The sequence below is a fragment of the Nuphar pumila genome, chromosome 4, assembly GCF_984573655.1.
Source record: "Nuphar pumila chromosome 4, dmNupPumi1.hap1.1, whole genome shotgun sequence".
Taxonomy (NCBI): domain Eukaryota; kingdom Viridiplantae; phylum Streptophyta; class Magnoliopsida; order Nymphaeales; family Nymphaeaceae; genus Nuphar; species Nuphar pumila.
In genome coordinates this window covers 141,027,776-141,038,946 of record NC_143252.1, presented here as the reverse complement: position 1 = coordinate 141,038,946, position 11,171 = coordinate 141,027,776, and the positions used below count along the sequence as shown (strand labels likewise).

The following is an 11,171-nucleotide window of genomic DNA, read 5'->3' as shown; positions in this document are numbered from 1 at the left end:
CCTCAAAAATTTACAATGATTTTAGACCGTTGATTTTTCGAACCTTAAAAAAATCCACCCATTTGCCGGAATAGAATGCTTCAAGAGTTTATCCCTATAAAATCAAGTACATAGATCACATCTGTTCAGTCAGAATTAAAAAAAAAAAGACTGAAAAACCCATCAAGCAAGATAGTGAGTAGGTGCTTGATGGGTTTTTCAGCCTTTTTATTTTATTTTTAAATTATATATATATATACACACAAATGGGCTTATTGATGGACACCCAATCATCGGACAAAGCATCAGACACGTTATGCACACCCACGCTAAAGATCTGCACAGAAAATGATGAATTAACGGAAGTCACGACTGCCGCTAATTCGTTAAAAGATTTAAAAAAATTGTAGCCACTGATCTGTGGGGGATCAGTGGTGGGAAATTATCCACTAACAGCACCCATCTCTCTCTCTCTCTCTCTCTCTCTCTCTCTCTCTCTCTCTCTCTCTCTCTCTCTCTATATATATATATATATATATATATATATATATATATATATATATATATATATATATATATATATATACATACACAGAGTTATTTTCTTGTTATGTTCTACTTTGCTGGGAAATTTTGCGCAAATAATGGTAATAACCAAAACATTCCTTTGAAGAAAACATATCAAATTTCACAAAATTATTCATACAGGGCATTTTCATCATCTGACAATCCAAAACCTCAATCCATCAATAACTCAAGGTCTTTATCGTCTTTGACAATGGTACACAGATTTAGATGTGAGTGATGATACTTTGTATTATTGATTTAACTTTATTTTTTCGATAAGAATTGGATTGAGCTTATCGCTTTCAAATGTTAAAATACTAATGACACTAAATGAAGAGGCCAATCCTTCAAGTAAAGGTTCCCTCATACTTTCACTGTACTGAAGATTTAAAAGGTTGGTTGATAATATAAAGAAAGAATGTCAATGGATGTCTATGCCATGAAACTATTATGAAAAGCTTGGTTCCATTCCACTGGCTTTGGAAAGGATAATTACAATATCATGTTCATTTCCCTTCTTAACAAATGGAAAGATCTGCTCAGAAGAAAACAAAGATATTCATTACTATAAGAGGCAGGTAGATTTGTAGATATATCAGATTTGTTATGCTTTAGTTATGTAGCTGAATTATGTGTTCGTGGTCCTTTTGTTTTGAGGTTATGAGGGCCAAACTCTCAAATTTCACTAGTTTTTTATTCCCAATAAATTTAAAGTAACCAAAGTGATGCCTTAAGTTGGTTAGCAACTATTTTATAAACAATCCATCATTTTCATTTCACATTTTTGTAAATATAACTTTTGTTTACTTTTATAAAGTTGAAATTAGGCTTCTTTTCACTTTTCTCTTGCTACTTGGCTATGAGTCACCCAGGAGTATTTAGCCTTGCAAAGTGGTCCTTGCTGATTCATATAGGATTTCGTGAGGATTTATTATTTACAAAATATTTTTTTATAGACTAAAAAGAGTTTGTGTGTTGCTAGCCAACTTAATGCATCACATTGGTTTTTAAGAATTATTAGGGATAAAAAAAATCTAATGAAACTTGAAACCTTGACTCTCATAACCTTCAACATCAAGGACCAAGAGCAGAATTCAACTAGATAACTAAGGCACAATGAGGCTGATGTATCCCCAAAGCTAATTGCCTCTTATAGTAACGAAGAACTTTGTTTTTTTTAAATAGACTAATCTGCTGAGCGGCTAGAAGGCAGTTTGGATAAACCTGTTTCCAAATTATGGAAGGGGGCTTTGCTGAAAAAGATATGTGTGTGTGTAATTGGTAATTATGCAGATGAACTAAAGGCTTTGAATTTAATGATCCAGTTGCTTACAGGCGGGCTGAGCTTGGGCTGTTCAGGGTCGCTTCTTTAAGGGTACACCCCAGCTTGGGCTCGGTTCACAAGCTCGTTATGAGGCGAGCTGATCATGAGCTGACTCATTTTTCTTGAAGATTGCTTTTTTGTGTTCTTTAAGCTTGATAATGTATAATATATATAATATGTAAAATACATATAATAAATGTATAAAACATATGTAATATGTATATTATATATATAATAATATAATATATGTATAAAATACATAATATATAAACATATAATATGTAAAACAAGCCTATACAAGCTGAGCCGAGCCGAGCTTGCCATGTTTGTGCTTGGTTCATTTACCTAAATGAGCTGGCTTGTATCTCAGCTTGCTGCGAGCTCAATTTCCGAGCCGAGCTGAATGGCAAGCTGCTCGTCTTGTTTCCCAGCACTACTAATATCAGTAACTTAAAATGGACCTCATATCCTACTCCACTCAAAGACGGATCAACTATGATGTCAGAACCATGTCATCATTTTCCTTTCTGATAGCCAAAAATGGGATGGGAACCAGAGTGCAAGTGCGTATGCCTTAGTGCTCATGTATGTATTTGTTTTTGTTATGTATGCTTCAGTAAGTAACTTCTTCTTCTTTTTTGAAAGGCAAGCTGGGGTTAGCCAGACCCCTACCAGAACAACAGCTGCCCCATGTGTCCGAAGGATTCGATCCTGGGTCTTCAGCTTGACACAGAAGTAACTTCTGTTATCAGCTTTTGTAACTTAATCTGGTTCTCATTTTGCACGCATATACAGGGGCTGTATGGACATGATGTAAGTGAAAGTTATGTTTATGTTTGCACGTACTGTGAGTAGGTTTCATGCTTAAGAAGCATTGCATTTTGTAGGTTGACATGCTCCTTAATATCTGTGTTCAGGAGCCACACTTGCCAGCCTTTGATCTCTAGCCTTTTTAGCTAATGCAGGGAACAGTAATGATGTCTTCTTTCTTTCGATAGGCTCAACAAAACATTTGGATTGGTAAAGATCTTACATCACACCTCTTTGCTACATTAGTTTTCTTTGAATACGCATTAGAAATTGCGTCTGGCACTTATTTGGTGGACTGAACGAAATTCATGACGGTTTATTCAATTGATGCCTCCATCTTTCTAGCACATACCTCAAACAAGCAGGAGGCTTTATGCCCTGTCAACATCTGCATGCATATTAGACCACATCTGGACAGTAGGGTTGGAGCGCAGTCATCGACTTTTTCTAAACCATACCTCAAGCAAGAAAGAGGCCGTATGCCCAGTCAACCAGGGCAGAGATGCATGGTTATTGTGATTAAAATTGAGCTATATTTCGAAATGGCAGAATTGCATTTTTATTCTCAGCTTGAAAACAGTTAATCTTGTAAATGACAGTAGCAGACAAACAATTTGAACATCAAATACAGTATTTTGTAGTTAACACCAAAAGAATCAACAGTTCAGCCCTTATCAGGGAAAAAAAACACACTTTCACCAGCAACACCTTTTTAATTACTTCTGTTACATGCTCAGGTTTGAAAGGCCTCCCAGGCACCAATTCTCCTCTCAGCACCACCAAACCAGTTGGTTAATATCTGTAGGAAAGCAGTGGCTACAACTCAACAGTACAGCACTTCAACTAAAGTCCCCTGTTATCTCCATCCAGCAATCGCGTGGAGTTTCTGTGCAGATTGTCAGTCGCAATGTCTGCATCTTGCTGACCGAGCTCAACTCCATTCTGGCCAATTCTCCAGCAGTAACTACAACTTAGAGTTGAGCCAATCAAGAATGTCTTTCATCACAAGGTCTCTTTCGGGTTCAAATAGCAGATCATGCAGAAATTCTTCATAAAGCTTGATGGATTTATCTATCGAGGATGCTTCCTCGTACAGAGCTTGAGATGCAGTTGGATCTGTCAAAGTATCAGCACAGCCATGTAGAACCAAAAATGGAACACTAATTTTCTTTAAATTTTGTTGCAGAAATGATGTTATACGTAGGATTTCAGCCCCTGTCCGAACTCTGATGGAACCAGTGTACACCAAAGGGTCAGAATATTTTGCTATCAGTGCCTCCGGGTCACGCGAAACTGGCAGTCCCTTCTTGTTCGCCACACCAATCTGATACCTTGGAAATAGAAGGGAGATAATCGGTGCAATCACCTAAGATTAGTGAGGCAGACAAAAATTAGCAACTTCATAACAAACCATGTCCACCAACAGATCAACATGAGTGTGGTCATTAACCAACTCAAACAACTTGAAGTTCAAATGATGCTACTTGCATTGACCAAGTCACGTTAGGGCCACAGTCCTCGGAAACATTAAGGTATGACCCATGTCATGCTGATATCCCTTGAAAGTTCAACAAGAAAGCACATATTAATTCATAAATCACGTGCTTACACAAAAGATTGGATTGGATAGTTGGACTCGTATGGCTGGAGATGTTAGTACAACTCCTTCAATAACAGCCGCCACTTCTGGATCTAGAGCTGCCTTCACAATATTCATTAAAAAGAATAGCACATTGTGAATTAGTGACTGAAAAAAGGGTGAAACCATGAAATTGCAATCTTCTGAAATTATATCAAAATGTGTGCTTCATAAGAAATCTTACCTTTAGAATTATTGAAGCGCCAGTTGAATGACCAAAGAGAAAGCAAGGAAGACCTGAATTTTCCATCAGCACCTTCACCAGAAATGCTTTCTGCAGATACATCAGCAGCACAAGAAAACAAAGTTGTATAAAGATTCGATTAAGTAAATGCCTTTGGTAAAATTGAGTAGAGAGAATACCAAATCACTGACTGCATCATCCAGCGATGGAACATAACCATGCAAGCCATCACTTCCACCATGTCCTACAGAAAATACAAAACTAAAATGAGAAATGCAACAGGATCTTTGTTTCATGCATTTAATTGAAAATTAAAATTATTTATTAAAAAAAGTAGTTTGAATCAGTGATTTCAGCTTTAACAACTACAAATATAATCTATCATCTGCTCTAAGTCCAAGCATGACAGAATTATTAAATGCACGAGATTGCTTAAGACTTGGTTATCAATTGCTTATACACTTGACCTTAAATCATCAAGCAGCACACTCAGGCATTCATGGAATGACACTATTTTAGCATAAATAAATATTCCACTATCAATAACAAAGCCTCTACTGAAAAACAGAAAATAATGAAAAGGCTACGTACGCTTGCACCAATTTCTGGAAATGATAACAATAACTAAAACAAGAAAGTGAAAAAAGAAAGAAAAAAAATGATAAAAGGAGGTTCCCATAGGTACAAAGTCTAATTTAAGTGGCTTTTATATTGTTTTGATTCATGAGAAAAGGTAAGCAATATGGCTGGTAAACAAGCAGAATGAGCTGACCTCCATACCTGCTTGAGCTTGGGCTCGCCAGAAGCTTGCATCTAGCCACCACGAGCATGATCCAAGCCCAAGTCAGCTTGTTTAAATAAAAAACATTACGTTAACAAGATCAATGAGAGAAATTTAACCCCCCATGAACAGCTTTTGTTCACACTTTTAACCATTTGGGGGCTCGTCAGATGGGCTTACATTCAGCAAATAACCCATTTTATGAGCCCAAATGAGTTCCTTACTAAACTTAAGTTACAAGTGGCTCAGTTTATTTACCAGCTTCAGTAAGTAGCCTTCACATGATTCCAGCTAAAGATGCTTGTAAAGCACTGAAGATGGCTGAGGACAATGATCTCATAATCTAGATAAATAGACAACTAAGCTTAAGCAGTCACATTCTCACCAGGATTCTAGCAAATTCATTCATGAGTCTCATGTCCCAAACCAAGTATAAACCAAAAGACTGGCCAACTAAAGCAGCTATGTTCCTCAATTGAGTGGCTGTTGTTACTGAGAAGGTACCAGTACTCTTAGGTGTATACTTGATTGTGATACCCATGTGAATGCAAATGACTACCTAACTGAAGCTATCCGCATCTTGGTCTAATCAAGTCCTTTATTTTCCCTTTTTTCTTTAGCCAAGAGATAGGGAATAGCACACATACAGCACATAAAAGGATTCACGCTGATACCTCTTAGTTAAAGACAGCCTCTACAGGTCCAGATATCACATTAAACCCACCTGAACAATTTTCTTTAATGATTTTCAGTTAAATTTGGAGGTTGTACATTAGTTTTCTGATTTAATGAATCACAAGGAGCAGAGGGAAATAACTATTTTCTCTCACACTGTCATACATAAGGTGCACCACCAGTATTGGAGGTTAAAGTCAGAGCAGCAAGCCCTTTGTTGATCCAACTTAATTACAATGCAAATGTAGGAGTTTTAAAAAACTATGTAGAAATAAATGCCAAATCTAACTAAAAGAAATTGAGAGGAGGATTGGAAATGTACCAGTCCAATCAATCCCATAAACTTTGTAACCGTTGCCATTCAGCTCCTTTGCAAAGCAGCTATACCTGCCACTGTTATACAACACCAATAATCAAGCTACAACATATGCATACATAACAATGTTATTCAGGAAATTTAGTAGCACATAGAAGAAAAAATTCACCTGTGCTCATTAAGGCCATGTAGAATAATTACCAGTGCCCTGATGAAAAAAAATAAACATATCAAGACTTCTATCATATAAAATTACATATGAAATGACCAGGAAATTTACCACAGTTTCAGTATCAGCCTTAAACTCATAACCAACACCACAGGTTTGAACCGTATTATTACTAATATATTTCAATCAAAATATGTTGTGTGTCAAGCTATAGTGAGTCAAATGCTTAAGTGAATTATGTCTCCATAGATAAAGTTCAGCCCAGAAAGAAGTCAAAGACAATGAAGCCAAGGAAATCACATCTAACAGGCAACGGTTGGTGTGCCAACATCTGCAGGTTTGTGTGCAACTGTGCATCACAAATAAATTCTGGCATTGCCTAGTGTTAGTCCCGCAAATTCAACCCCAAATAAAAACACCCAATGTCACGGCCAAAGCTATGTAACACTAGATTAAGTAGGGAAAACAGAGAAATACAAGTCTAGTCTTCCAAGCAATGGGCGTGAACCGCTCAATTTGACCACACATTTGCAACAAACATTCCACTGTGTAAATGAGCACCATTTATGGAAATAAGCAAGTCTCCTTTACAATTTATAGCCATTGGAGTAAATCTCTATTAGTATGACTATGATCCAATAGGGCAGAAAAACTAATAGGCATTACCACTGGACCTAGAATGCTATAACATCCACTGCATTGCAGAATCTCAAGCATGACATGGAGAAAATCACCTGAGGACATGTATGAACCTCATTTTATTTCATGATTTCTATTCTGAGGTGCATCAAATTCCAGTGCACTCTGTCAATCCTCCCCAGTTATACACCTAGGCAGAATAATAGTTGATGCCTTGTAAACTAAGATCCAAGCTCCCCCAAAAAGGGAAGCATAATGGGCACTACAGAGGGTACAAAATGTTTTTTCCAAAAAAAGAAAAAGAAAAATCAGTCCAAAACCAAACAGTTTCTTGTTAAACTCCTGTGTGTCTGCAAAGTTTATATTGCAAGATCACACACAGCAATGGTTGTACTCCCACCTCCATCAGTCTTACCACTATCACAGCCGTGACTTCTATGCTTGAAAATTTGAGGGGTCTGTACCAAAGTTGTAAGTATCATATCGTTACCCGTATCATCATATCGTAAAACGTATCAAAAATTTTTTAATAAAAATTTTCCTAAAATCCAAATCAAGAAAAATCAGAAAAAAAATAGCAAAAATTCTAAAAAAACATTCACATGAAACAATAATGAATTGCACAAAATACAACCATAAAATCACATATGAAGCATTTATGTCTCCATGAGCTGCTATGAATGGCATACATCTCATAAGAAAAATATAAATTGTGAAATAATAAACAACAAGACTAAGCTTACAAGTCATAAGATCCATAACAGTGCATGTTTACATAAACAAAAACAAAATCCCCAAGTGTTTCTCAATACTTAAAAAAATTTACATAACCAATTTTTTTTAAGTTCAAACAAAAATGAAGACTTTTTCTTGCAAGAAATCAAACCCTAAATCACTCTCAAGTTCTTTAGGAGTGAACACAAACTCATCTTAAGGAGTCTTCTTATATATTTCAAAAAAAAGAAATGAGTGCAACATAAAATGCACTAATTGTGTATACACCCGATACAGGTATACAGGTACGATACACACCTGTATCGCACTAATTGTGTATCATAAGATACACCTGATACAGGCATATCTCGATACAGGTGTGTATCGTATCGATTAGGCCCAAAGTAACGACAACACTGGTCTGTACAATGAGATTGTTTCAGATTGGGTAGAAGAGAATATAAATGCTGGTCCGATGCTGGTAAGGTAGAGGAGATTGGTGGTAAAGTGATTGATTCAAACATCTCAAATGATGGTAGTTTTTCTTGATGATTGTATGTCAATGTACAGGCAGTTTTTCCACCAATCAGCCTCTCAACACCCCAAAATGACATACCAAACACACCTAATTCTCTCTTAGCATTCATCCGACAAACTGTAAGATAAAAAATTTTGTATTATTGCACGCAAGCTTCAAATTGTGGCTAGCGAGCTCAAAACGATCAACCATCATCACAAAATTAAAAATCCTGGAAATTTATCTCCAGAGGTTTATCATGGAAAACCAGTTTTAACTTGGATCCAGAAAATACAGGAACTACTCACTAGTGAACAACTTCCGAGAGATGGATTTGGTAATGAGTTTATCATAGCACAGCTAGCAGACATTGTCAGAGGCAACCCATTAACCATGATTAAAGAAATTAAAATCCGAAAATCAGGGTAGGGCCTATCCAAGGTATGAGCATTCTATCCAAGGGGTTTTGGGATGAAGTGAATGGTTTCTAAGCAACCATCTCTTTGAACAAAAAAACCACCCAACAGAACCAAATCGTCTCGACCGACAGGCGAGAAATCCACTGTTTTTTAACATCAGCATTATCATTATGAGGATCATATTAATAGCAAGAAAAAAATGAAAAAAAAGGAACATGGTGGGCCTTGGAATCATTATTAATAATAATAAATTTCCCAAGACAGACTCGTAAAGCCGACCCCATGTAGTTGGGAAAGGCTTGATGATGATGAAAGTTCCCAAGACAAACGCATCGATTCTGCACAAGCAACCCTTTAATGAAACGAAAAGAGGAAAAAAGAAAAAGAAAATAAAAGCAATAATTTTTTCGTTCTCAATTTCTTCATCTCTGATGAAGAATCAACCGGTGAGATATTGAGATTAAAAAATATCAAGAAAAAAAAATCATGCCGGAGCCGACCATTGCCCTACTATTTAGAACATTTTCCAGAAAAAAAGAAAAAGGATCAGAATCAAAACCCATTTTCCCAATTCTTCCATTCACAATGTCTCAGAATGAACCTCTACCTCGCTTTCGCCGAAGCCGGCGTCCACCACTGCGTGAACAGAGTGTCGCCCCTTCCGGTGACGAACAGACCGAACTCCCTGACCCTCGCCGCGCCCTTATCTTCCCTCACATTCCTGATCGCCAGCGCCCGCCTTCTCGGCGCGTCTCCGTCGACCACGACTCCGACGCTCCTGCGAGGGCTCGCGGCCAGAACCCGAAGTACCGGTCCGCCTCCGGTCTCCGGTCTCTGCTTCCTCTCCTCCGCCCCCGCCGACGAGACGCACCGGCTCCGCGTCGTCCGGAACGGCACCAGCAGGAACAGGAGGACGGCGTGGAGGAGGGCGAGGAGCGTCCGCAGGGACCGCAGCGATAGCACGGCGTTCACTCGGACGCTCGCCCCGGCGGTCAGGACCAACGACGCCAACGACGCCGACGCAGAAGCCGAAGCCGAAGCCGTAGCCGATGCAGAGATTCTGCTCTGTTCCATCCGCGCTGAGTCCGTCGCCGTGAGAAAACCGCCAAACTTCGACACCGTCGTCGTCGTCGTCGTCTTCCTCCCGCCGCGCGCTCTCACGGCATCGCAGAAAATGCACCGCTCCCTGGCCGGGATTATCGTCGGGAACGGCCGTAAATGGATCATGCAACCGGAGCAGGAAGAGAAGAAAGAGATCAAACGCTGGGCGTTCTCAGATGATGAACCAGAGAAGAGAAGAGAAGGGAAAGGGAGGTGGCGTCCGAGCACTTCGTCGGTCATAACGGTGTGGGAGGGAACACGTGGCGTATTCCCTGCGATTTGACACGTGGTGTGACACGCCGTGGAGAGTAGAAACAGTCGCGTGTGAATTAAATGTTCATCGTGGCAGGCGATGGTGGTTCAAGCTTGCCGGCCTTTTAAAAGTTCTCTTTGGGCGGATGAGATCGTTGACCACCCACAAAATTTAATGTCATAAACAGGGGATCCTTAGTAACAAGTTTTTCCCTTTCTTGAGTCATCAAAACTTGCTATATTTTATGATATTGATTTTTGAAGTTTTTTGAAAATATAATTTATTTGTTACTAAAATACGATCGAAAACTTGTTTTTCACTTAAATAATATGTAAATCATACTTATAACGTTAGATCTATAACAAAAAAAAAAACTCAAAATAATATTGTAGTGTCCTTAACTTCGAGTTTTACCTCAAGGGATGTGGGCTGGTTAAGTGACCTAGTTCTCAGTGAGGGTTTTGCTTCGTTATCCAAAAAAAAAATATTTGAAGATAGTGTTGTCTATTATATTGTAACTATAAACATAAGTGAATTTATTTTCTCAAAAAAAAATATAAGTGAATTTATATCCATAAATAGAATATATATGTGCTATGTATACATAATCTAGTTGGAAAATCGTAGGGCTGTCAACCAGTCACGTAAGGGTCAGGTGTTGACATAGGCTAACTAAAAATCGAGTTTGGGTTTTGTCAAGTCACAAAAATAAAATCCTAAACCCAGACTAGCATAATTTTAAAAATATATAATCAAGTGGGATACCAGACAAAAAAACTGAATCAATATGCAAATTTTGTTAGTGATAGAAAATAAAGAAAAAGCCACTTTTCATTATGTGTTTATTTTAGAAAGTATGGTGATTGCATGGTTATAAAAAAAACAAGGGTGTACATGTGATACAGTCTACCTAGGGTGCTGAATATATAACATGTAACATGGCAATCGTTTTTTTTTAAATAAATAGCTTTTAAATGACCTAAAATTGGATATTTCAAAAAATCCAATTCAAAATCTATGTTATACATTTGATTCATACATGTGCAAATAGCTTAAGAGTAAGTATATTAAAGTTAAATATGTG

The 11,171-nt window shown here is 37.8% G+C and overlaps 1 protein-coding gene across 1 annotated transcript; it reads right to left on the bottom strand.

Moving 5' to 3' along the window:
• Window positions 1-3,236: 3,236 nt before the first annotated feature.
• Window positions 3,237-10,074, bottom strand: LOC149841353 (uncharacterized). The gene is made up of 7 exons (XM_090005249.1): window positions 9,341-10,074; window positions 6,445-6,483; window positions 6,282-6,352; window positions 4,683-4,747; window positions 4,504-4,593; window positions 4,290-4,382; window positions 3,237-4,046 (listed from the first exon to the last, which is right to left on the bottom strand). Exons 1-7 carry the CDS (start codon window positions 10,072-10,074, stop codon window positions 3,645-3,647), a joined length of 1,494 nt encoding a protein of 497 aa, XP_089861375.1. The 3' UTR covers window positions 3,237-3,644.
• Window positions 10,075-11,171: the final 1,097 nt, after the last annotated feature.

Bases quoted from the DNA above. Each gene is read 5' to 3' on its own strand.
- LOC149841353 (XM_090005249.1), bottom strand. From the start codon at position 10,074: ATGACCGACGAAGTGCTCGGACGCCACCTCCCTTTCCCTTCTCTTCTC. The intron at 6,484-9,340 runs GTAGAGGTTCAT...TTTTTTCATCAG, and splicing joins CCGGCTTCGGCGAAAGCGAG to GGCACTGGTAATTATTCTAC. The intron at 4,594-4,682 runs GTATTCTCTCTA...ATGTATCTGCAG, and splicing joins ATGATGCAGTCAGTGATTTG to AAAGCATTTCTGGTGAAGGT.